The sequence below is a fragment of the Dermacentor variabilis genome, chromosome 3 (assembly GCF_050947875.1).
Source record: "Dermacentor variabilis isolate Ectoservices chromosome 3, ASM5094787v1, whole genome shotgun sequence".
NCBI classification, from domain to species: domain Eukaryota; kingdom Metazoa; phylum Arthropoda; class Arachnida; order Ixodida; family Ixodidae; genus Dermacentor; species Dermacentor variabilis.
In genome coordinates this window covers 211,265,832-211,293,762 of record NC_134570.1, presented here as the reverse complement: position 1 = coordinate 211,293,762, position 27,931 = coordinate 211,265,832, and the positions used below count along the sequence as shown (strand labels likewise).

Sequence of the window (27,931 nt, the reverse complement as noted above, 5' to 3'; positions counted from 1 at the left end):
TTCATCGACAGGTCAGGTCATAGCTATTCTTCCGTTTTCACTCTACCACTCTTAGTGAGTTGAGAGATCGCCGCCATCCCACCGGTATCTTCGTCCCGTCGTCGTCATAGCGTCATCGCCTTTCAGTCAACATCTTTGAATCGCCGTCCTCCACCTATGCCATTGCCTTCATACCACTCTTGTCATTCTTTGGTATTTTCGCTGTGGATGTCACGCCGTCGTCGTCGTACCATTGTTAACGCTGTTGGCGGCTGGTTACAGTTTTGCGTTATTTGCTGGTACATCCATTGCGCAAACGAATGCCAGATATAGTACAGAAAGCCTCAACAGCGATGCTCTGTGACCGCCTGCGCATGGTCATATAATGCCGAACAATGGAAGAAAACTAGATCAATGTTTATAACTTGAGTCAAGGGAAAATGTAAGCGCAGTGAAGGTGTCCCAAACGCCAGTATTTACCTCTCAGACACCGTTTTGCTATATGTAGATTTTGGAAAGATGCATTGGATCTGCTGCAATTTTTATATCGATCGCATTGTTTTGCGCAGGACACCATTCCTTGCATTCACGATGCCGCATGGAGCCAGTGGGTACGTTCTTCGCCCTAACAATAATGTATCTTTTGCCCAGAAATGATTTCTTGTCAGTAGCGCGCAGGCAAACAATTTTATTTAAGGCTGCAGTAATTGTATACCTCTTTGTGGCATCGGCGCTTGGTTGGCGTGTTTTCATAGGTGTCAACAATACCTCAGGGCGTTGTTTTTTTAACCTAGTACTTGAGAATTCCTCCCTTTAGTTGCTTTACAAGTACATAATAGTACAAGTACTGGTTTTAATGCGCGTACAAAAGATAAACGATACTGTGCAATTTCAGTAACAGAACGCTGTCCAGGATTATTTCTTCTTCTATGTATTTCTTTATTATTCAGTTATTTACCCTGTATACATAGAGTCTCAAGCCGGCACGAAGGCCTAATATAGTGTATGTGCGCCTGTGTTTGGCCGGGATGGGGGGAGCGCGTTCAAAGAGTAAACGTACAAATTAAACAATTATTATTATAATAATATAGCAACATGATTATGCACAGCAAAACACATATAGAAGAAGTTAATTAACGAAATATAATCACACTTTTAGAAAAAGCATGAAGCCGCGAACAAAAGAATCCCAAGTATTGACACGATGTTCCTAAATGCCCTATTAGAATCATATTGCCAAAGGAAGTTGTAAGTGAAGATAGAGGTTAGTTGGTGCAAGAATGGATTGCACCTGAAATCAGCGCGATAAATGCTCGGAAACACAATGAACGGCTGTCGTGTGAGATCCACAAGACAAAAACTTACGTTGACGAAACACTTGAAACTACGTTATCATCGTTATGATTGTGCGATTTCGAAGGCAGGGCAAGCAAAGGGAGTCTGATATTTTCTACTCTCAAACGGGGGAAAATTTTTCTTTCCTGAATACCTTCGCTTTATTGTGCATTAATTTAGGTTGATCGATCAAACAGGTCTTGAAGTAAATTCCCAATAATGTCGGTACATTCTACGTTCAAATAAACAGTTGTAGCGTAGGATCATAGATTAGTGGAGAGCTTAGCCAAATAGAAGTTGTGTGCAACGATTACTTATGTGTAACGAATACCTCACATGCCTTAGTGGTTATAGTAATCTTGGGCTCGTACCAGGATATATCAGAGGACAAATGAATTCTGGGATACTTGAATGTGTATTTTCTTTAAATGGGGATTTTCTGAATTTCGTAGTCCTTGCATTCGAGATCAAGTGGTCTTGTTTTGGAAACGTAAAATTACATTTACTGATGGCAACACCGAATTATTAAGAACAGTTGAGGTCTAACTGTAGCCATCCTCAGTGGTGCTAATATTTGCGGAGCTCAGATTTATATGCGAATAATATGATGGTGGATGTATTTCCTCTTTCGGTAATTGAAATTCAAAATAAAGTAGGGCCCAGGGCAAATTCTATCGGCACGCTCCGTTTTGCATATAAAAGGGAGAATGAATTCATAAAGACTGATTGTATGTCGTTTCTTTAAAATAGCTATCCAGTTTCTTATACTTCTGTTCCTCTTTGTTTTCCTCTAATGTATTATTAGCCGGATATGTGGTATTTTTCCGAAAGCATTCGCAAACTTCATGAATGTAACATGGAATTCTATGGTGTAGGCAACGGAGTCAAGGAGATCATTTATTATTTCCAATACTTGAGTTGCACATGAACAACGCCGGAAAATTATGTTGATTGCAAAAGAAGAATTTCTGGTCTGATACGAATTTCACAACGGTACATGATATGAGCTGCTCCAATGTTTTGTAAGACATGCTTGTTACTGAAATTGGCTTGTATTTTGATACTGGGGAAGCATCGCTACAGCAAAGGTTTTACGATGGTGTAGCATCGTCTGAATTGAGTATTAAAACTGCGTGGGAAGTCTTCTGGTCGTCTGTCACGCAGCCGCTATCAACCAGTTGTTCTAAAAAGAGGGATTGTACCCCGAGGGTACGAGCCCTGATTGGGAAAGCAAAGTTTACGATTGCGCTTGGGCTCTGGCCCTTTTTACTCGACGTTTCAGCGACATGCACGTTTCCTCCGCAGTCCAGAAATTTCTCATGAGGTCCAATAAAATCCCCTTTATGTATGCATATTTTCCCTTTCATTTTCTGTGTTTCAATTATTAATATTGATTTTTTCCTATAATATAGCCTTCATTTTAACATGCGATTTTTTCTTCAGCACCTTTCACTCAATAGCAGTCCTGAAGATTTATTTGTCGCTGTAGTTTAGAAATTCCCGCACTTCTTCTGGCCAACAGAATGACAAATACAATGACTCCTTGAATAGTGTTGACATTATACGTGGGCGCAAAACATTGACTCTGCGCCGCTAACTATGGAGCTTCTGCTGGATAGACGGAACAATGACTTGGCAGCTAGCAAGCATGTGTTGCATGCGGGAGATTCTTATATTGGAAGCGTCCTGAAAAAAAGTCGCTGTTTCGCCCGAAATGCGAAACACCGATCGTGATGGAAAATTAGGAGATAGCTATAGGAAATAAGGATAGCAGTTTTATCGGCCTTATGGACTTTTAATAATTCGCTTACTAACTACGTTAACAATCATAGAATGTGCAAACACGACTGAAAGAGGACGTAGGAAGAAACGGACACGCAGAAACAGCGCTCTCTCTGTGTAACTGTTTCTTTCTACGTCCTCGTTTAGCCGCGCTGACACATTCATAAAATAAAACCAAGTAGCCGGCCAATTTGTTTTAACTAAATTAAGAAGCACGGCGTCACGCGCGCACAGGTAAACATGGCGTCATCTCGCACGATGAGTGCAGAAACTCGCTGTCAAAATGCTGGAGTGAGCGATCATGGTAGCAGCAGTGAGAAAGTTTACCTTTGTGCAACCCGCGCTTCCGCGTTAACGAAAGTCAAAAGCACATCGCATACCAAGCGCACCGGTACCGCGCGCTCTCTTCAATCATCGCAGATCGTATTGACGATGAGGCCCGTGCGAGCGAGCGGGCCCCTTCGACGATCGCTTTCAGGGTAAGGCGACCGCACGAACTCACTGCAAGCCACCGAAGAACCACTTCCCTTTCCTCCCTCCATTGCTTCACCCAGGATAGGCCCTGACGTCACTCTTGGCGAAGCAAAAGTGAAGCCGGAAGTTGGCGCTGCTCATGGCGATGCTCCGCTTTTCGGGCCACCCTCCTCTCTTGTTTACATCTCTCGCGAAACCACGCCGCGCTGCGCGTGGCTCCGCGCGCGGGGCGTGCGCGCTCGCTCCGCAGCAATACTAAACCATCGTGATGTCTCATTGCGTTGCCGTTGCCGAAGCCATGTTAAAAGACGTTCATAATGAACTTCGCAAATTGGGCCGTGAGGTCGAATCGGCTGCTTTTAGCGGCTTTTATGAAAATAACCATGCCTTAATTATAAGGCCAGCCAACTGAACTGTTCTCATTAACCGCAGGTATCGGCCGATACCCAGTTCTTGCGTGTATTTTTTTTTAAAAAAAGGTCCCCTTTATCGCTGCCTTCTACTTGCTTTTCTCTGCTTGGGCTTCCAGGGGCTCTCATACGGTCTTGCGAGCTAGACGTCTGGCGATGCGAAAAAACATGTACGCATTCTCACTGCACTGCAAGAACGCACTGTAGACACGTACGACACACCAACCCATTTGCGATCCATTTCGAGTTTATGAGCACAAACACATTCTCGCTTGAGGAATCGTCGTGCTTTATTGAACAAAATTCAGGTGGCCGCGCGTCACTTCGACAGCGCGCCGGCGAGGAGGCAGAATGTCATTTCTGACTTCGCGTTTAGGTTCATTGACTGCGGCTTGAGGTGCCTTCTTCCCACGGTAAGTGAAGCGTCACGGAACAAAAGTTTTGCAATAGCCGGCGCACGGTGCAGAACAGCATGCGCATGGAACAGGCCTACCTGCGACCATGGAACAGCCGTTTGCTGTGTTCGCAGGTACGGTCTGTGGAGCCTTCCTCACTCTTGCGGCGCATCTGCTGACCTTCCCTGCGCTTCGCGCGCGCACAGACAAGGTACGCCTGCGGTAGGGAGGATTATTTCCTTAATAAGTCAAAGCAGCCGGTTCTTTCCCATCTTCACGGATGAAGAGTCGACTGGCCGGCGCACGGTGCCGAACAATACGCGCGTGGACCCGGCCTACGTGGGAGCATGGAATAGCTAGCCGTTCGATGTGTTCGCAGGTGTAAGTTCTGTGGAGCCTTGCATATTCTTGCAGCGTATCCGCTAACCTTCACTTCCCTGCGCTTCTCGCGCGCACAGATGAGATACGCTTGTAGTAGGGAGGATTCATTCCTTAATAAGTCAAAGCAGCCTTCCTGGATGAAGAGTAGACTGGCCATGACTGCTTTTTCTGCGAACGATGCGCGAAAGGCACCGCTTTTTCAGTTTTCGTTCCGCGTACGAGTTGTGCGGACGCTTGCCTAGGTATCCGCTCATCCAATGCCTAGTTGTTGTGTGCCAGGATGCAAGTCGCGCAAGCCGAAAAGTGGACCGTCCATATCTATTCACCTGTAAGTAATTTTCCTTACGTGTTTGGGGTTTTATCAGAGGAAAAACTAGAATTTATGATACACGCATTCAGGTAGCGATAATAATTCTATAGTTATAGTATAACAGCAAAATATTTTATTCGCACAGTATAAGTTATCATCTAATACATATACGCATGATTCTTCATTAGCAGGTTTCCCGGTGACACGGTTCGTCAGAATAAGTGGATAGAGGCAATTTGGCAATCCTCCAGTGCTGATTGAGAGCCTAAGAAGGAAGCCCGTATTTGTTCCACTCACTTTCGGGATGAACATATAGATCGCACGTCACTGAGTAGAGTCCGTCTGCGGGAACATGCAGTGCCGACGCTCTTGGTGAGAGCTGATGCTTCTTATGTGGCATGGCTCTTGCAATACATACATACATGCATATAAGGGGGGGGGGGGGGCTTTCTTTAAAATGGCAAACAATGCTGATACCTGTACGCGACCAAAATTTTAGTAGAGGATGAAATTTTAGAAAGCAAATTTACAAACAATCAACCGACTTACCGAAAAAGCCAAATAAATTTTCAGCAGTATACAGTACTCACTATTCAGGTTTTCAAACTTTAACGCGAGTTAAGAAACTATATGTTTCTCATAAATTTTAATTATGCATATCGTACCTGCTTCTCTGGTAACACCCAGTACATGAGTTGAAGAGATGGAAAAAATTAACTGCATGCATTTGAAACTCTCTACTGCAAGTAGGATTTCAGAAGTAATTTTAGCAAACCGTGCCAAATACTTTTGTGAGAGCAAACAAAGGATATGTTGTTAGCAGAACCAAAGTGGCAAAGCACATATTCAGTTACTGCCATTTGACATCCCTTCCTTGTCATGTGTAATATTAATACTACGAAGTTTGCAACCTCCCAGCTGCATCATCCAGTTTAGCAAGGTGACAGTGCATCTGATGCAACAAGCCATGTTGCACACTCGCACTCTGCCTCCTCTCAACTCATGCAAGGATGTGATGAAGGCTTGATGGTGCTTGCACAGGTGAAGATTTAAATTCAATAATAATAAATAGTCAGCAGTTGCTATTGAAAACAAAATTGTATCAGGCCATTTTGTGCATACCAGTTTCAAGTAAGACTGCACAACGCATAATAGGGATGAATGCAGTTATTTCACGCTCATCCCTGTAAATTCCGCGTCTCGCTTAGTCCACGTCATGCTGCGCAGTTTTACTTGAAGTGGTTATTTACTCACTGATATCTTGCCCTCAGGTTGCCACAAGTTTTGATGAACGCACAGCTCAGGCCAGCCTACCTACCACTGGTTTGTCTGGCTTAGGTGCTGGTCTCTACAGTCAGACTACATTTGAAGAGGTGCACATTATTTTCTTCTGTGTTGCACTTTTCCGACACCTTTGTAGTACTTCAAGTAGGCATTTTACGACATACAGCTGATTACAATAAACACACTTGTTTTCAGGCCGCCAAGAATTTGGAGTATGAAAGTGCAATCCAGATCAGCCTGTCTGAGCCCGGTCCATGCGGCCTAAGTACAAGTCTTCCTATTGAGCCACAACTTGCGCAGGTGAGCTTCTATTCTATGCGCAATTCACCCAAAACTTTTATTGTGTTATAAGCATACACCGGTAGCAATTGAAGTTTAAACGGAAATGGCTAACATGTGCTCTTGCTACCAGGCTGCAATGGATACTGGAGACAACAGTGAAGTACAGGAGAGCCTCTATGTCACCGACCCATCCAGCCTAGCTGCTGTTCTTCAATTGGAGGTGACACCAGCGCAGGTAAACACGTCTTTTCTGTAAAAAAAGGCTATGCTAACACTTTCCATTCCATGCTAACACTTTCCATTTAGTACTGTGCTTGCATTATTCTGATGTTAAGGGATGCATGAACTAGCCTAGCTTAGAGTATTCTAGTCACAAGACACTGGTTTAGTGACTGTAAAGTTCTGTCCTCCTCCCGTTTGATCACAATGAATACAGAAATGAAAGTAGCAGAAATATGTAACAGGTTTGTGGGCCCAACTAATTTTTGATAAAGCTATTACCTAATAAACCTATATGATTGATATTACTCTGGAGAAACTGATTCAAGCTAGCAAGGGCATACATGCAAGGTTACAGATCTGCTTTGAATACATGACTGCTTAGTGCTGACTGTTTGGTACTCATGCTTGGAGGGCGTTAGCCTGTCACATGCAGTCACGCACTCGTGATAGTGTGGTATGGGCTAATATGGAGGACCTACAATATACACCTCATCATTTGCTGACACTTCCCTTTTTTCCAAAAGATAAACTTAGCATGCAGCTTTCATATTGGTTGCACTATGCTTCTACAGGTTAACAACAGTAAAAAATTGTGTAGTGTAATGTTTTTAAGGAACTTCAGTCCACATCTCATGATCAATCACGTTGCTACCTTGAGGTGCATTGCTCACGTAACAACTAGTGCTGTGCATTCACTGTAACAGGGTCATTAGTGTTATCAGTCATCATCTCACGTGGTAGTCAAATCGCATTAAGGGTACAGTAGTGTCTGTCATGACTGGCTATGCAAGTCCCAGTAAATATAAATACTTGTGCTCATTGCAAATTATTTAACCATTAATTAATGAGGTGCTATCAACTGCTTCTGCCGAAATTGCAAAGGTCATCGAATGTGTAAGCTGCTCTAACAACGCCAAAAAAAGGAAGCTGCCAAAGGTAAGCGAAATCTACGGATGGAAACTATCTTACAAAAGCAATGTATGTGCATCTAAGTAGATCAATGTGAGCAGTTCTAGTAAACGGGCGTCCTTAGTTTGACATTATCAGTTTTTTAAAAACCACCTGTTGCGAAACAGCACAATTATACTCATCGATCTGGATGGCTTAGAAGAGGTGACCATTAATTACATAAGACATTAAAAACCATAACTGAATAATTAACAAAATTCTGCTAATAACCTCTCGAGCTAATAAGTTTAGCCTACATATTGCAATATACAAACTGAAGCCAGTGATTTCACAAGGCACATCCACTTGGAACGAATTTTGAAACTTGCACACCTTTTGAAATAAGCACCGTCAAACTTGTGACGAAAATGCACTGTTCATCTGCTTAGTTTTCTTAACAATGTCTCTTTACAAACTGAGGCACAAAAAAACTGCTGGAACACCAAAGCAGTTCGTCATGAAACTTGAGAATGCATATCCCAAAACTGGCGTCTTCATAATTCACTTGGAGCAGATGACTTCCGAAGGGGCCTGCTAAAAGTGATAAATTGCAACGTGTGCTGCACAGTAATTAGATAAACATTATAATTATTTAAATATACCCTAATTCCTTCTACAGTTATAGTCTGTCTGTGAGCAATCTAGCCCAAGATGAAGAAATGTGCTCCATGTCATGGGTGATATAACAAAATTATGTTCATAAAAAATAAGCATTTGTTGAGTTCAGTGTAATGCAACAACAGCAGACAGGGATATGTATGTAAGGGCATAATTTGATTCCAGACAATGCATACTAACTACACATGCTGTATTTATCTGGATGATGTATAAATTAATAAATGCATGTAATATTAAGTGTTTTAATATCTGGGCTTTGAGCTGACGAAACTGGTTGTCTAGTCATGGTAAGATGTTCTTTAAGGAAGCCATGATATGATGGCAGAAGGTTGTCATGCATGTGGAAGTTTGACGCATTTTTTAGCATGAATGTGGATTTCTAGAAAGAACAGGAGGGTTGCAATGTGGGCTTGTTGGTAATGCATAATCAAGGGGTGTACGGTAGCACGAATAAAAAACGGGACAAAAGAAGACACAGGGACACACGCAGCGCTGTGTGTCCCTGTGTGTCTTCGTTTGTCCAGACTTTTAATCGCGCGGCAGTACACCACTTGAAGAAAGAACAGAGAGAGAGAGAGAAGTTTAATGATATGAAATGCTGAGAGGTCGGCCTGAGGTATATTCTTCTAGCCAGCTACTCGGCATTAGGGGAAGGGAAGAGGGAAAGAAAGAGGGAAGAAAGAGGTGCATGATGGGTGACGATGACGATAGAAGGTAGATGTAGAAGGTATGGCAAGCAATTTGGCATGCTCAAAGTCTGCAATCCAGGCCAGTAATTTTTAAAAAGTTCAGTAATGCCTCGATAGCCTTCAAAGTCGATTGAGCATCTGGCCAAGGGCCTAAAATAACATCCTCCGACAACGGTGCGCTGTCGAGACGCTTAAGGTCGTTGTCCAACCTTTCACGCTCTTCCACGTATTTAGGGCAGTCAAAAAGCACATGACCTATAGTCTCAGTCACATTGCACACCTCACAGTGTGGAGACTCGGCGCGTCGCATGAGGTGGACGTATCCGCGCGTAAACGCTACCCCCAGCCTTAGTCTGTGCAGAAGACTGGCACAGCTTCGTTGAATTTTCGGTGGTAGCCTAAAATTCATGGTAGGGTCCAATCTCTGGAGTCCTCTGTGGCGATTATCCGGATTGTCCCAGTGCTTTGCTGTCAATTTTCGGATAAAACTGGAGAGGAGATAGTTGGCGTCCACTCTTGAAAAAGGAATTGAAAGCAGTGACTCTAGTTCTTCGAGTGCTTTCTTCGCTTCGGCGTCGGCCAGTTCGTTGCCCTGTATACCACAGTGACTGGGAATCCACTGAAATGTGATGTTGTGGCCGTTTTCTTGCGCTAAAGTGTAGAGCTCGGCAGTTTGAAGAGCCAACACTCTGTAAGCGCTTTCTTTCAACACCACTCTAAGTAGTTGAAGACCCGATTTTGCTTCATTGAAGACTGTCCATATTTGAAGAGGCTGACGCGAAATATACTGAATTTATACTGAAACTGAAATATATTTATACTGAAATATACTCTGATTGCCACTAGGTCCGTAGATGTAGTCGTCTTGTTATACAGACGAAACCGTCGAATGACTTGATGCGCAGGCAGGACGAAAGCCGCACGAGACGCATACGACGAGACCGATCCGTCTGTATACACGCTCACCGAGGAGCCATATTCTTTCGACATATATTCAAGTGTTAAATGTCTGAGGCCGACGGTAGGTATTCGCGATTTTTTAGAAATTGAATGCAGGAAAATATAGCCGGAAATCTGTCCTTGGGCTTAGCTATATCATTGTTAACAGCACATTAAGTTTGCACAGGTGTCACAGCTTACTAGCTGATAAATTGGTTAGTTGATAAATTACGCTTTCCTTGTGACACTTTTTCGTTTTTCATTGTAGGTCGACAGCCCTGAGAAAGCTTTCTTGCGAGCTCGCGCAGCAACACTTGCTTCAGAGCAGCAACAGTCAAGAAAAGCGATCAACAGACTGCAGAAATCAAGGCGGCGTCTTAAAAAACGGAATGCCAAACTAAAAGTTCTGAAAACACTAACCACACAGAACATTTTGCTCAGAGAACAGGTTTCTGTGCTCGACAGTCTTGGTGCTGCAAATCAACAGCTTTTGCAACGACAGGTAGCAAAGCAGACAGGACAACAGAAAGCAAAGGAGTACTCGCCTGAGTTGAGAACATTTGCTCTCACTCTCAACTTTTATACACCACGGGCATACGGTTATGTGAAGAAGGTATTCGACACATGCTTACCGCATCCTCGTACTTTAAGGAAATGGTACGAAAGCATTGATGGGAAAGCAGGGTTTTCTAAAGAGGCTGCGACTGCTCTAAATCGGAAGTGTTCAGAGAACAACACAGGAGGCCATCAAACGGTGTGCAGCCTCATAGTTGATGAGATGTCAATTAGTCAATTAGATGTCCAATGCAAGGGGGCCACTTGGAAGGCTACGTGGACATGGACACAAGAGCCGAAGGTGACTGCTTGCCACAAGCAAAAGCTGCCTTTGTTATAATGAATGTCTGTGTTAATGGGCACTGGAAGGTTCCTCTGGGTTACTTCCTTGTAGATGGACTTGTAGGTGAACAGCGAGCAACACTTGTTAAGCAAAGGTTGCTGTCTGCACATGAGGCAGGGGCCATGGTTGTCTCAATAACTTGTGATGGTGCACCAGCAAACATAGCAACGCTTCAAGAGCTTGGCTGTAATTTTACAAATATTGACAATCTGCAAACAACCTTCCAGCCCAATGCGTTGGCGGGCTAGTTGGTGCGAATCCATGAATACTGTGTTAAGCGCAAAAAGACAGACACAAGAAAGACGACAGGACAAGGCGCTACACAAATATCAGGGCCCACAGTAGAAGAAAGATAGTTCAGCACAATGCGTTGGCGGGCTAGTTGGTGCGAATCCATGAATACTGTGTTAAGCGCAAAAAGACAGACACAAGAAAGACGACAGGACAAGGCGCTACACAAATATCAGGGCCCACAGTAGAAGAAAGATAGTTCAGCACAATGCGTTGGCGGGCTAGTTGGTGCGAATCCATGAATACTGTGTTAAGCGCAAAAAGACAGACACAAGAAAGACGACAGGACAAGGCGCTACACAAATATCAGGGCCCACAGTAGAAGAAAGATAGTTCAGCACAATGCGTTGGCGGGCTAGTTGGTGCGAATCCATGAATACTGTGTTAAGCGCAAAAAGACAGACACAAGAAAGACGACAGGACAAGGCGCTACACAAATATCAGGGCCCACAGTAGAAGAAAGATAGTTCAGCACAATGCGTTGGCGGGCTAGTTGGTGCGAATCCATGAATACTGTGTTAAGCGCAAAAAGACAGACACAAGAAAGACGACAGGACAAGGCGCTACACAAATATCAGGGCCCACAGTAGAAGAAAGATAGTTCAGCACAATGCGTTGGCGGGCTAGTTGGTGCGAATCCATGAATACTGTGTTAAGCGCAAAAAGACAGACACAAGAAAGACGACAGGACAAGGCGCTACACAAATATCAGGGCCCACAGTAGAAGAAAGATAGTTCAGCACAATGCGTTGGCGGGCTAGTTGGTGCGAATCCATGAATACTGTGTTAAGCGCAAAAAGACAGACACAAGAAAGACGACAGGACAAGGCGCTACACAAATATCAGGGCCCACAGTAGAAGAAAGATAGTTCAGCACAATGCGTTGGCGGGCTAGTTGGTGCGAATCCATGAATACTGTGTTAAGCGCAAAAAGACAGACACAAGAAAGACGACAGGACAAGGCGCTACACAAATATCAGGGCCCACAGTAGAAGAAAGATAGTTCAGCACAATGCGTTGGCGGGCTAGTTGGTGCGAATCCATGAATACTGTGTTAAGCGCAAAAAGACAGACACAAGAAAGACGACAGGACAAGGCGCTACACAAATATCAGGGCCCACAGTAGAAGAAAGATAGTTCAGCACAATGCGTTGGCGGGCTAGTTGGTGCGAATCCATGAATACTGTGTTAAGCGCAAAAAGACAGACACAAGAAAGACGACAGGACAAGGCGCTACACAAATATCAGGGCCCACAGTAGAAGAAAGATAGTTCAGCACAATGCGTTGGCGGGCTAGTTGGTGCGAATCCATGAATACTGTGTTAAGCGCAAAAAGACAGACACAAGAAAGACGACAGGACAAGGCGCTACACAAATATCAGGGCCCACAGTAGAAGAAAGATAGTTCAGCACAATGCGTTGGCGGGCTAGTTGGTGCGAATCCATGAATACTGTGTTAAGCGCAAAAAGACAGACACAAGAAAGACGACAGGACAAGGCGCTACACAAATATCAGGGCCCACAGTAGAAGAAAGATAGTTCAGCACAATGCGTTGGCGGGCTAGTTGGTGCGAATCCATGAATACTGTGTTAAGCGCAAAAAGACAGACACAAGAAAGACGACAGGACAAGGCGCTACACAAATATCAGGGCCCACAGTAGAAGAAAGATAGTTCAGCACAATGCGTTGGCGGGCTAGTTGGTGCGAATCCATGAATACTGTGTTAAGCGCAAAAAGACAGACACAAGAAAGACGACAGGACAAGGCGCTACACAAATATCAGGGCCCACAGTAGAAGAAAGATAGTTCAGCACAATGCGTTGGCGGGCTAGTTGGTGCGAATCCATGAATACTGTGTTAAGCGCAAAAAGACAGACACAAGAAAGACGACAGGACAAGGCGCTACACAAATATCAGGGCCCACAGTAGAAGAAAGATAGTTCAGCACAATGCGTTGGCGGGCTAGTTGGTGCGAATCCATGAATACTGTGTTAAGCGCAAAAAGACAGACACAAGAAAGACGACAGGACAAGGCGCTACACAAATATCAGGGCCCACAGTAGAAGAAAGATAGTTCAGCACAATGCGTTGGCGGGCTAGTTGGTGCGAATCCATGAATACTGTGTTAAGCGCAAAAAGACAGACACAAGAAAGACGACAGGACAAGGCGCTACACAAATATCAGGGCCCACAGTAGAAGAAAGATAGTTCAGCACAATGCGTTGGCGGGCTAGTTGGTGCGAATCCATGAATACTGTGTTAAGCGCAAAAAGACAGACACAAGAAAGACGACAGGACAAGGCGCTACACAAATATCAGGGCCCACAGTAGAAGAAAGATAGTTCAGCACAATGCGTTGGCGGGCTAGTTGGTGCGAATCCATGAATACTGTGTTAAGCGCAAAAAGACAGACACAAGAAAGACGACAGGACAAGGCGCTACACAAATATCAGGGCCCACAGTAGAAGAAAGATAGTTCAGCACAATGCGTTGGCGGGCTAGTTGGTGCGAATCCATGAATACTGTGTTAAGCGCAAAAAGACAGACACAAGAAAGACGACAGGACAAGGCGCTACACAAATATCAGGGCCCACAGTAGAAGAAAGATATTTGTGTAGCGCCTTGTCCTGTCGTCTTTCTTGTGTCTGTCTTTTTGCGCTTAACACAGTATTCATGGATTCGCACCAACTAGCCCGCCAACGCATTGTGCTGAACTATCTTTCTTCTACTGTGGGCCCTGATATTTGTGTAGCGCCTTGTCCTGTCGTCCTTCTTGTGTCTGTCTTTTTGCGCTTAACACAGTATTCATGGATTCGCACCAACTAGCCCGCCAACGCATTGTGCTGAACTATCTTTCTTCTACTGTGGGCCCTGATATTTGTGTAGCGCCTTGTCCTGTCGTCTTTCTTGTGTCTGTCTTTTTGCGCTTAACACAGTATTCATGGATTCGCACCAACTAGCCCGCCAACGCATTGTGCTGAACTATCTTTCTTCTACTGTGGGCCCTGATATTTGTGTAGCGCCTTGTCCTGTCGTCTTTCTTGTGTCTGTCTTTTTGCGCTTAACACAGTATTCATGGATTCGCACCAACTAGCCCGCCAACGCATTGTGCTGAACTATCTTTCTTCTACTGTGGGCCCTGATATTTGTGTAGCGCCTTGTCCTGTCGTCTTTCTTGTGTCTGTCTTTTTGCGCTTAACACAGTATTCATGGATTCGCACCAACTAGCCCGCCAACGCATTGTGCTGAACTATCTTTCTTCTACTGTGGGCCCTGATATTTGTGTAGCGCCTTGTCCTGTCGTCTTTCTTGTGTCTGTCTTTTTGCGCTTAACACAGTATTCATGGATTCGCACCAACTAGCCCGCCAACGCATTGTGCTGAACTATCTTTCTTCTACTGTGGGCCCTGATATTTGTGTAGCGCCTTGTCCTGTCGTCTTTCTTGTGTCTGTCTTTTTGCGCTTAACACAGTATTCATGGATTCGCACCAACTAGCCCGCCAACGCATTGTGCTGAACTATCTTTCTTCTACTGTGGGCCCTGATATTTGTGTAGCGCCTTGTCCTGTCGTCTTTCTTGTGTCTGTCTTTTTGCGCTTAACACAGTATTCATGGATTCGCACCAACTAGCCCGCCAACGCATTGTGCTGAACTATCTTTCTTCTACTGTGGGCCCTGATATTTGTGTAGCGCCTTGTCCTGTCGTCTTTCTTGTGTCTGTCTTTTTGCGCTTAACACAGTATTCATGGATTCGCACCAACTAGCCCGCCAACGCATTGTGCTGAACTATCTTTCTTCTACTGTGGGCCCTGATATTTGTGTAGCGCCTTGTCCTGTCGTCTTTCTTGTGTCTGTCTTTTTGCGCTTAACACAGTATTCATGGATTCGCACCAACTAGCCCGCCAACGCATTGTGCTGAACTATCTTTCTTCTACTGTGGGCCCTGATATTTGTGTAGCGCCTTGTCCTGTCGTCTTTCTTGTGTCTGTCTTTTTGCGCTTAACACAGTATTCATGGATTCGCACCAACTAGCCCGCCAACGCATTGTGCTGAACTATCTTTCTTCTACTGTGGGCCCTGATATTTGTGTAGCGCCTTGTCCTGTCGTCTTTCTTGTGTCTGTCTTTTTGCGCTTAACACAGTATTCATGGATTCGCACCAACTAGCCCGCCAACGCATTGTGCTGAACTATCTTTCTTCTACTGTGGGCCCTGATATTTGTGTAGCGCCTTGTCCTGTCGTCTTTCTTGTGTCTGTCTTTTTGCGCTTAACACAGTATTCATGGATTCGCACCAACTAGCCCGCCAACGCATTGTGCTGAACTATCTTTCTTCTACTGTGGGCCCTGATATTTGTGTAGCGCCTTGTCCTGTCGTCTTTCTTGTGTCTGTCTTTTTGCGCTTAACACAGTATTCATGGATTCGCACCAACTAGCCCGCCAACGCATTGTGCTGAACTATCTTTCTTCTACTGTGGGCCCTGATATTTGTGTAGCGCCTTGTCCTGTCGTCTTTCTTGTGTCTGTCTTTTTGCGCTTAACACAGTATTCATGGATTCGCACCAACTAGCCCGCCAACGCATTGTGCTGAACTATCTTTCTTCTACTGTGGGCCCTGATATTTGTGTAGCGCCTTGTCCTGTCGTCTTTCTTGTGTCTGTCTTTTTGCGCTTAACACAGTATTCATGGATTCGCACCAACTAGCCCGCCAACGCATTGTGCTGAACTATCTTTCTTCTACTGTGGGCCCTGATATTTGTGTAGCGCCTTGTCCTGTCGTCTTTCTTGTGTCTGTCTTTTTGCGCTTAACACAGTATTCATGGATTCGCACCAACTAGCCCGCCAACGCATTGTGCTGAACTATCTTTCTTCTACTGTGGGCCCTGATATTTGTGTAGCGCCTTGTCCTGTCGTCTTTCTTGTGTCTGTCTTTTTGCGCTTAACACAGTATTCATGGATTCGCACCAACTAGCCCGCCAACGCATTGTGCTGAACTATCTTTCTTCTACTGTGGGCCCTGATATTTGTGTAGCGCCTTGTCCTGTCGTCTTTCTTGTGTCTGTCTTTTTGCGCTTAACACAGTATTCATGGATTCGCACCAACTAGCCCGCCAACGCATTGTGCTGAACTATCTTTCTTCTACTGTGGGCCCTGATATTTGTGTAGCGCCTTGTCCTGTCGTCTTTCTTGTGTCTGTCTTTTTGCGCTTAACACAGTATTCATGGATTCGCACCAACTAGCCCGCCAACGCATTGTGCTGAACTATCTTTCTTCTACTGTGGGCCCTGATATTTGTGTAGCGCCTTGTCCTGTCGTCTTTCTTGTGTCTGTCTTTTTGCGCTTAACACAGTATTCATGAACCTTCCAGCCCTCAGCAACCAAAGAACCAGTTGCAGCCTTTTTAGATCCCTGCCGTATGCTGAAGTTGGTGAGGAATGCTCTAGCTCATCACAAATACTTTATCAGCCAAGATGGAAGGGTCGTATCCTGGGCATATGTGGAGAAGCTGCACAATCTACAAGAAAAAGAGGGTGTCCATTTGGCAAACAAGTTGCCAAAGGCTCATATTGAGTGGCAAAGGCAACCGATGAAGGTTCGTCTGGCAGCCCAAGTGATGAGCCTGCCCGTGGCGATGGCACTTGCTGAATGCAGGATCATGCACGTGGAAGGGTTTGCTAGTACAGAACCAACAGAGAAATTTTTAGTCATTGTCAGCAACCTCTTTGATGTGTTGAATTCCCGCAGTGTGAATAAAAAGAGTGGAAGAAGCCACTATGCGAAGAAAATTAAAATAATGTAAAAGATACATTTAATACTGCAGTACAGTACCTTTCCGCTTTGAAACAGCCTGTAAATAGAAGAAACTTGATAGAAAGCGCGGAAGAATGGTTCTTGGGATTTATTAAATGCATGAAGAGCGAGATAGCCTTGTTGTTGAAAAGAAAGTACTACAGGACTTTCCAGTGCACAAGATTTTCCAGGACCATTTGGAATTACTTTTTGGTTTCATTAGAGCACATAGCGGTCACAATGACAACCCCACATCACAGCAGTTTCAGGCAGCATTCAAGAAAGTGATAGACCAAAATGAACTTTCTGATGTTTTGGGAAATTGTCAAGCCCTGGACACTATTACAATATTGTCACGCAGTTCAGCCATAAGACGTTCACCAACCAATGTGCTGAACGCAAGCACGCAGAGGAAGCAGCTTTTGACTGAAGAGTCGGTGGTTGAGCAGAGACAAATAGCCAGTGAACATGATTACTCTGCATCACTTGAAAAGATCAGTGATTTTGGGAGTCGTGTTGTGGTCTACGTCGCTGGCTACGTGGCATACAAGCTGGGCCAAAAGCTGATGTGTGAGCTGTGTACAGCGGCATTGTTTAGTGCACCTGGAACAGCAAACACTGCATTTATACAAAGAAAGAGCAGAGGAAGGCTTCACTACCCATCAAAGAGTGTCATTTCAATTTGCCAAAAATCAGAATCTCTTCTTCGATGGGCTGTGCGTGTGAAAAAATTGTCATCAAAAACACTATTGCAGGACTTAGCACACCAAGTGCTTGAATCACTGCAGCAAAGAGAGCTGTTTGCAGAGCTACGCTCGCACATGTGTGATAATTCTCCACTGGAGAATGATTATGTCCATCTTTTAAGAAGTGTAGCAGAATTTTATTTAAATGTACGCCTCTATCATGTCGGAAAAGAGCCAACTCAGAGTTTCCACAGCAGTCAAGTGCGTCAAATGTTCACAAACCTGACTCAATTTAAAGGACAACAAAATTTTGTTGCAACATTTCATTTACTAAGAAAAGTAATGACGTCATTTCCATTTTTCCAGTCAGAGTAATGCCAAATATGTTTTTGTGTTGAATGTGTACTGAAACCTTCAATGTGTTTTTTTTCTTATTTTCCTGCTTATCTTTTCATCAAGTTTTGACTTTGCTGATGTTGCAATGCGCATGCACCGGTGGTGTTATTTAGTGCTTCATTAGCCCTGCATTCACTGTTCTTCATACATACAGGTTGAAATGTTCTTGTTGATTGCAAGATTGTTCCTATATCGCACTTCCGACTATTGTTTTTGTTCACAAGTGTCTAAAAACATTCCCCTATGCAATGTGAAAGCACTGAGGGTGTAAAAAATGAAATAATCGATTAGCTACTGAAGTTTAAACTAATACTGAGAAATGACTTCAGCGTTTTGATGAAGGATACTGTTTTTGTAAACAGCAATGTGTGTTTACTTTGTGTTGCCACAAATTCATGTGCTGCTATACAGTCGAGTATTCTGACATGTTCTCTGCGTGCCTCTCTTTTCGATCTGCTATTTGTTAATAACACCGTCCATAGCATGGCCATGGATATATGGCTGTTTGCTGATGTTTCAATCCTGTACCAGGAAATCATTTTGCCTTAAAATGGGCTCCATTAAACAGATTTTTATTCCATTCTAAAAATAAAGAACTCTGACTGACCAATACCCAAAAGAACCTTTTACTCATTGCATCAGTCATCATCTCCTATCCGTGGTATCTAGTTATAAGTGCCTGTGAGATACTTCTGATTGCCTTAGGAAGAATAATTCACATTTGAAAAACCATAGCGGAAGAAAGCAAGGAAGAAACTGGCGCACTTAAGAAGAGCTTCCGCAAGTCTGCAAAAAATAATATATCGGGCTATTGCTAGAATATGCTGCTGTTGTGTGGGACCTATACAATTTCATACGCACTTATCTTGTGGTTAGAGTTGCTTCTTTGAATGTTTCATTTCTCCCACAATATAAGAAATAAACAAAACACACATTTGTTATATTAGGCACCGTCTAACATGGTCACATAATTTTAGGTGACTTTGTCACGTGACAGCGTCATGTTAAAACATTTTTTATCCAGAGGCTCAATGTCTGCTAGTTAAAACGGTGGGAAACTAAAAGAAATCGAAGCATTGGAGAAATCAACACTTCTTAATTGATGTACAACAATAAGACACGAAAATAAAAATGGATGAAAAGAACGGATTGTGTTGCCAACCTAAGTTGTTTTAATGCACAACATTTTTACTGCATGGTTTAAATGTTCTATTGAACTGAATATATGAATACAATTGCCACGCCTTTCTCTTTGATTCATACCTATACACAGCAGTATGTTATGCGTATATTCCTTAGAAGATTAGTCCCATTTATATGGCGCAGAACTCCTTACATTCAACTTGTTGATTCATTGGTTGGCATTTGCTATGTTGTATTTAAATCTTTAACCCCGCTCATGAAAGCCTTGAAAATGAACAAAGCTTTTCTGAACTTAAGACACAGGGTGTGCAAACTTTTACAGTTGCCAGTCACAAGTGCCTATAGAAAAGGTGACCGAATTAAACTAATGTTTTTTCTCTACGCTCAAATCGTATTAGACAAAGACGCAATTTGGAGAACTTGCTTAATAAACTCATTAAGTAAACTGGCTCACGTGGTTCATGCATTTCTTGCACTTTGTTCACTTTCAAATTTCACTTGTCTTGTCTTCAATGCCTTCCAAATAGTTTTGTACAGTACTGGTTTTATTTACTTTAAACAAAAATTAGTAGACCCGTGTGCTTCCCTGTATGGTGCGCCGTTACATGAATGCAGCGCTTTAACGGCTACTGTGCACATCGACGTGCCAATGTAGGTCATGAAACACTACATGTTGGTATGAAGCAGGCGTGCAGCTTGTGAAAATGTCGATGTCGAGGGCAGCAAAATGCACATATTCTGGGTAAATCTCTATCAGCACGTGTGTAATAATTGTGGTACACCTGTGCAGGTGCGCATGACCCTCGAACGTCCTCTTCCTAAAATAGTCGGTGCTGTCGCGAGTAATGCGAGAAACAAGCAACAGTTGAGCAACACGTGTTTTAATATGTACAAAAGCAAGTTGTTACTGAACACGAAGTTCTGAAACTGGGATTCTGCATTCTTTAATAACGCACCTTCTACGTGCCGCAAATGCAACATGCGCTGTCAAAAGCAGGAATCACTGACCTGCAAGGCGTTCACTGTACAGATTCTGAAACGCATCGGTTTCGGCCTGCGATGGCACGTTAGCATGATTCCGCTGATGTGGAGGCAAAATTTCCCGCGGATATTCCTTCGTCCTTTGCCATTGCCGTGGCGCGGTACATTGTGTACATCCTTACATATGCGCGTTCATTTCACGAGCTTTAGTTCCTCCTGTCCCACATGGCCACAGCAACATCCTTCAGAGCACGGTCCACGTAACACAGCGCAACAAGACACGGTGACTAACGCAAACCCGCCCACACAGTGCTTTGCCACGGCACGAAACCTACAGAGCAACACGTGTGAGCGCTCAGAACCATAACAACGCCGCCATTGTGGCCCGAAAGGCGTGGCCATACAGCAAAAGAAATAAAGGAGCAGCAAAAAAAATGAGAACCTACTACGTCATTTACGCCACACTTTTCTCTTAGCGGGCGGAGGGGGTAGGGCCTCTCCTTAGTTTCCTCCCTCCGTGGCTTCGCCCCCTGGCCACGACAGGGGAGGGCGCGATTCCGGCCGCTTTCTAAAGCCCACACCACACGTACGCTTGCGGACGAGCTCGCGTCTTCGTGCCAAACACCTGCCACGCCTCGCGAGGAACGGAGATTTGCACCCACAAAGACGCGCGAGAGCGCGCGAGAGCTGGGCTCACTCATAGCCACCTTGGTATACGACGCATCGCAGTGTGTTACTGACAGTGCTTAAAAAAGCTTCGATGTCTATAAGCGTACTTATATTCTATATAGGTGTTTGATCAGGACAAAAGGAAAGAAGAAGCAATTTCTTGCAGGATATAAATCTGCTTCACTGATAGTTGAATGTACCGCACCGTAGCTTGATTGATTGATTAACTGATTTTTAGTGGTTTATCACACATACATGTGATGAGAGGCGAAGGCAAATGCCATTCAAGGATGGCTTGAGGTAGTCTTTAGTCCCCATACTGGCAATGACAACAGCATAGGCACACGCATTTTATTCACATATTTGTACGCTTTCACAAAACCATCATATTAAACACAACATTGTCGTACACTTTGACAAAACCGTAAAATTAAGCACTACACTAGCTACTGTCCCACGTAGGGCATCCTGCGTTACATATGTCACTTCACCTCAGCGTCGAATGCCAGCACAACATTTCATAACAGCGTACACTTATTAATAGTCGCATTAAAAATATAGTTAAACACAAATCATAACCAGTTCTAGAGGTCAATATATGGCTAGAAAGAACGTGTAAAAGTCAGATAATTGTACTTCGCGAATATCGATTTGTTTTTCATTAAGCTAATTTGGCAGACGTGGAGCTTTGTTTTGAAGCATTTGCCGACCGTAGCCAGTGAGACAATACGGAACATTCGATTTTTCTGTTGTTCTTGCGTTATATGACGCTTCCTTTAGATAGAGAATTACTAAACCCATGAAGAGAGAATTATGACAGTCATAGTTAAGGCGATATCAACGCAACAATTTATACTCATGTGTGCCTTGTGCTGTAAATATTCTAACTTACTTCAAGAGCTCCGAAATAGAATGCCGGAGTGGCTCATTATCAACTATTCGCAAATTTCCTTTTTGCATTACTAATAGCCGCGAGAAGTTGGATTGTGTAGTAGTCCCTCAGACGAAATGACAATATTTAGATATGAAGCGAAGAGGGCATTGTAGATCAACTGCTGCGTAGCCAGGCATGCCGACGCGAGGCAGCTCAAGCCCGTGATAACAGCGAGGAGCTGTTCCTCGAGATCGCGTCTCATTTCGACGCGTACGAGCCGTGCCGCGCATGCGTGGATGCAGCTCGCACAATGGAATGAGCTCTCTGCAGATCCTTTTCAAGATGCGGCGCGCGCCACCGCGCGCGGCCGTGCAACGTAGGCACTTGTTGGAGCAGTCGAAGCTGTCCCCTCCCCCCCCCCCACCATCTCCGTCCCGTGCCGCCTCTCCGCTTTCCTCCTTATGTGGCACACGAGATTGGGCCACGTTCGTCAGTTCCCCTTGAGCTCGATCTCAAAAAGCGCAGTTGCTAGTGGAGCGCAACACCAACCCTTACTTCCCTCCCTGCGATCCCCCCTCCGCTTTCGCCAAACGGAAAAGGGTGCGACTGTTTTCACAATAAATGCGTGCAGGGGCGGAGCCTCGCCTCGATGACGTGTCACCATTTTCTTTTTATTGCGAAGCAATACTACTTTAGGTCGCACTTCAGCCCGTTCCGTAGCGAGGCGGTGGTAGGCACCATTGACCTTTGGCGTGACCTCGCTGCGTGACGTCACACCACGCGACCTAGAGTGACGTCACACCAGCTGTGTAAAAACGGGGCCCCATCTCATGCCGTCGCGAGGCGAGGCGGTAGCCACCAACGGCGGCCTAACTCCTGCTCCTCTCACCAGGGGCGCTACGATCAGAGTGACGTCACACCAGCTGTATAAAACAGCTCCGCTCCTCTCGCCACGGCAGTCATACAGCCAGATCTTACGATGGTGCCTACGAACAAGGCAGCGCGGCAGAATGCAAAGAGGAAGCATCAGCGAGCTACGGAGACGGAAGAAGAACGACTTTCTAAGCGGCGTGCGCAGTATGCAGCTCGGCGACAACGTGCCATCGCCAGTCTTGGTTAAGAGAGTTGCGAAGACTGCGTCGCTTTGGCGGACAACTTGGGTTAGGGGGAAGTATTCCAGGTGATGCCACGGTAGAACATCTGTGTTATACACGGCTCCACACGACTTTGGCCGCTTGTACACCTCGGAAGCTCTAACGGGCGGCAGCTGCCTCTTGTCTCCACATAGAATGATATCGAAGTCCCCAAAGGGTTCCAACATCCTGTCCGGCCTTATTTCACGAAGCCGCCGGTCCACTTGTCAAAGCAGGTCCGAAGATAACATGCTGACCTCGTCGATAATGATACATCTCACTCCTCTGAACAGGGATAATTGTCTGAACAGGGATAGTGTACACTCCTCTGTGTGCACTATTGCTTCGCAATCACCAGGCTTAACCAAGCTAAGCCACGGTCATTTTTTCCCCCTCTGTTTGGCGGCGCGGTCGGTGTGCGGCGTTTCAGTGGAGTGAAATGTCGGCGCGCGTACCATCGGCGCGCGTCTTGTTTCGCTGGTGAATGCGCGGAATGCAACGATGAGCGAGCCTCTCTCCCTTGGCTACCTGAAGTCAGACGATAAGCTTTTTGAGAGGTCCTTGGCTGCCGTCAACGAGAGGTATGCTGTGCGGACATCTGGAGACCTGAACAAGCCGACTAAATGTAAGGATGTATCGACTGCTTCTTAATGTTTCGCTCTGCGTGTACATTTAACATTGTAAAACGCAGAAGTAATTTTAACCAGGGACTCAACCTGGCAGAACGACTTGTTTTCAGTTGCGGTTCGTGCGCAACACTAGACAATTGATTCATCTTGATTCGCCTTTTTGAAAATGTGATTATATATTGTTCTGGTTACCGGTTCAGAGTTCCCCTAGCACCGATTTATTTCGGTTTGAGTGGAGTATTGTTCTGGTTACTACGACATGACCTGATCTTCAGAAATTCTAATAAATGTAAAATTAACAACTGTTATTTTTCGGTTTTCAGTCATGATTACAACGGCGCACGCAAGGTAACCACGAATACAAAAAATGAAAGGTCTGCCCCTGTGCTCTTTACATATTTGATTTGAATTCAAGACAGAGCAGCGCTTGGGCGTTTGTTTTGTATGCATCTGCGCTTTTTTTAATACTGAGAAAGCAATCGTGCGCAACACGGTACACGAATTTCGGTGGGGTTGTACTATGTGGCTAGAACGGCCACCATAACTGTACTCCATGTCGTGACACGGCTGTCTGTGCCATCCGTAGTCCTGCTACAAGGCATGGGCCTGATATTGAACTCTGTATACGAGAAGCTGAATCGTCAGCGTCGAGCTTTTTTGTCGTGTTATATTAAAATCCCAAGGCCCAACCAAACTGTAACATGTTGGTTTTTTGGCGCTCAAGTTGTTACTTAAGACCACACAAGAAAGTCTGGGTAATTATAATAATAATTATTATCATTATGGCTGAGGAGAGCCAGAATTTCTAGCCAGAGGCATGCAGATCTTAAGGTTTATTTGCTGCCCATAAACAAACACTAAAGCCGGATTCGATATTGCCTCTGCCATGCATAAAACTAGGCGCCTCATTAAATCGTCTTTATTGTTTATTTTCAGCCAATGTCGTCTTCTCCACAATCCATTGCGGATGTCAAATCTCTCTGGGGAATGTGCAATTTCGAGTTGTGAAGGAAACAGTCACTCTACAAGTTCGGAATGGAATACTACAACAAGACTCAGGGAGAAAAAGACGAGGTATGTTACATGGATGCGCTTGCAAACAGTTCATTCGCATGCAGATATCCAGCAGCCTTCCAACTCAAAGATTGTGTGCAAGCAGTGTAAAGAGGATACTTCGCAACAGCTGTTGTTAACTTATTTTCCCTTATACAATGCCCCTTTCAGGGCCCTCAGGTTGTTCCTAGTAAATGAATAGATTTAGGAAAAGACCATTATGGCTGTGTACCAGGCACATAGCCGCTGGTTGGAGTGGCTCAGTCCCCCAAGAAATCTTCAGTTTTGCTGGGACGTCCTTTACCACCTCTCCCACCTGTGGCGTTTCCGCCCCCCCCCCTCATTCAGTAATTGCAAGCCAAACAAAATCCTGGCTACATGCCTGGTGTGAACTATGGAAGCATGTCACTGTTGTTGTTTGTACTTACCAAAGCCGCATGATGTTACAGTTGACCTGTGTGTCTTTTAACATGCATGTAAGAACACCAGAAATAAATTTACTTTATTTAATTTACAGGATTCAAGCACCACTGACCACTGACTGGCCGAAGGAGGTGTACGAGAAAAAGTGAATGAACCTACAAGGCGCAAAAAAGAGGGTTCATGAGACTTTTCCCCTTTCCGTAGAACGGCTATGTAGTACGCACCATACTAACGACTGATGTGCCATACATCAGGTCGCGTGTTTTCGTTACATGATGGGCAAAAACTAGGCAGCTCAACATTGACTGTTTCGAGTTCCACGATACTAAAGTACATGCTGAGACTAATTGAAAAATACTAGCTGATAAATGCTAAGTTTAGACGATTGCCTATTTTCTTGTGCATTCCTGTTCCTTATGCAACCCCTTTTTATATCCCCATTTCCATAGGGTGCCACTGAAAAATGTTTTAAGTCTGGATAATGAAACAGCTCCCTAAAGTCACTGGTATCAGTATGTATACTTAAAACATTTCGCTGAAAGAGTAGTTCTCATAATTGCCCTCGAAAATGGCCAGTTTGCCCAGCCTCTAATTCCAGTCACAACTGTTGAAGTACACTTGGCGAAATTGCTCTACTCTGTAGGTAACCATACTTCACATTTTCAAGATAAACTCTTGGTGCACGTTAGGCATTCTCTCAAATGTGCTTTATTCACAGTCAATGCATATTACATGCACACTACTGAACATTTCTTGAAGTAACCACCAGACAAAAATGTAATAACATGTTTTCATATACAATAGCTGCTATATTAAAATGTTAAAAGTATAAAAGCAAGCACTTTCATGAAAGTACAGAAGGGATGCAACTTTACAAACAGTTTTATACACATATATTGAAAGCACAAGCCTAAAAACATAGCTTTATAGAATCAATGAGTTGAATCACTGACACGATACATTAAGACAGTATTTATACGCATACACAGCCGTTGCCAATGTTGCAATTACATTACTATAATGGAGTCTAGTATAAAACATAGCATATTAACCTTAAAAGCTCCAAACATTCTAAAACATATTTACACATTTTTAAAACACTCTGCTTAAGCTCAAGTTATGCATGGCAAAAATTGAGTTTTGTAAAGCTCGCAATTCCTTAAAAAATGAAAAAAAAACACCCAGTGGCAATCTCTAACGTTTTCCTCTGACCCTTTCCTTGCAGCCCGAACCAAAGCTCCTGTGAAGAATCAACGAATCAATGGCAGAGTGACAGCACACTATAGGCGCCTTCTCTTTGGAAGAGGCTTCAGAGACGAGCATCCTTTTGTCGGTGAGCCCCGAATGTGAAGGCCAGAACTCTGTGGCACTGATTCAGCCAACTTACGGAAGGTGACTAGCAACAAGCCCCTAGCCTCCAACAGTGTTTGAACGTCGTGGCAGCAGTAAAGGAGGGAACTGCACTTTTCAAGTTCCTCGGTTATACATTTGCGCAACTCCGAGACTGAGGGGACTGCTGTCCCAGGAACCATAGCAACCACAGGCTGTAAAGACACTTGACAAAAGCTTGGCTCATTGGCAAAGGGAATGTCCGGCTCTGATACTGCTGTACCAAGAGCCTGTGAAGACACTTCAGAAGGGCTGGGCTCATTGACAAGGGGAATCTCAGAACCTGTTTCTGATTCTAGACAGCTTCCAAGTGTAATTTGCGGTCGACTGAGGTAACTCTGTGGAAGAGAGGAAAAGCGCCAGCTTTCGCTGTACTTAAAAACAACACAAAAGTGTTTGCATGGGTACTTGTGCTTTCTAAAGTCGGGGCAGGTACACGATGGCTTGGTGAAGTCGACTGTGTACACATCATCATCACTTCTTTCAGAATGAAACGAGAACATGCCTTCAGTGGGCAGCTCTTTCATGTCTGTGTGACTGTATTCCTCTGCGTTAACGAGCCGTCTCAGCATATGTTTATCAAACCCGTGAGGCCGGTTGTGCAGGTATGCAGGAATATTTTCGCTGTACTGTCTGTACACTGATGACTGCCTCCTTGCTGCCTCATGGAATTTCACTTCTTTGTCGGGAAGGTAGCCATGGACGACAGCTGTGATTAGGGATGTTAACGACCGTTTCCCACTGGCACTTTTCCCATACTGTGCCTTCAACACCCTGTTTTGGGCCTCAATGCCATTATTTGTGGTCAAGACATCAAACTCCAGCCTGTAAGACATGACCCACAGCTCCTTTACAGACAGCCACACTGCGTCAAAGTAACTGCGGAATTTTTCGTTTTTCCAATACTCTGAGGCGACAAGGACTTCAAATGCCTTGTCAAACTCATCCTGATTTGAAGCACTGGCTTAGCGTTTCATGAGTCTCAGGGCATCATCCGGATTGGGTATACTGTTTTCCTTTCTGCGCAACCACCTTTGCCATGCTTGTAGTCTATGGAAGTCACAGATGGAGATTTGACTCTGGGAACACTTGCTTGATGGCACTTATTTCTGCCTTGCTGTAATCTACCATCCAGTACTGTGGGGACCAGTTATCACACCACTGCTTGAAAACATCTAAAGCATCAGCGATACAGTGGGTCGTTTCAAACTGTACGATTAACACACCAGCTGGTGTGTATCCCGAAGTGTTTTCACAACAAGCAAGAAAAGTGGTAAGCCATAATCACTAGCCTTGTGTGTTGCTTCCAGGCAAACTACTGAGCCTCCATACTTTTTAAGCATGTTTCTCATGAACTTTGTCTGGAAGCAGAACAGCAAATGTCTTCACACTCGCTGGCAATGCTCTCTTCCACGTTGTTCGAGTCGTTGCTACCCACGCAGCTGCGTGCTGCATATGGGCGATAGAAAATGGAGGATTCGGGTTGCTCACCCCTGATCTTTTCAATAAGGATGCTAGCATTTTCTTGA

At 44.5% G+C, this 27,931-nt stretch overlaps 1 protein-coding gene across 1 annotated transcript in view; it reads left to right on the top strand.

The window, feature by feature from the left end:
• The window catches only part of LOC142574416 (uncharacterized), a 168,910-nt gene that overhangs the window by 84,813 nt on the left and 56,166 nt on the right, over positions 1 to 27,931 (top strand). The window contains exons 4-7 of the mRNA XM_075683504.1: positions 549 to 590; positions 6,338 to 6,439; positions 6,546 to 6,650; positions 6,763 to 6,867. Coding sequence (XP_075539619.1) covers positions 549 to 590; positions 6,338 to 6,439; positions 6,546 to 6,650; positions 6,763 to 6,867 — 354 coding nt within the window. The remainder of the gene's footprint in view (positions 1 to 548; positions 591 to 6,337; positions 6,440 to 6,545; positions 6,651 to 6,762; positions 6,868 to 27,931) is intronic.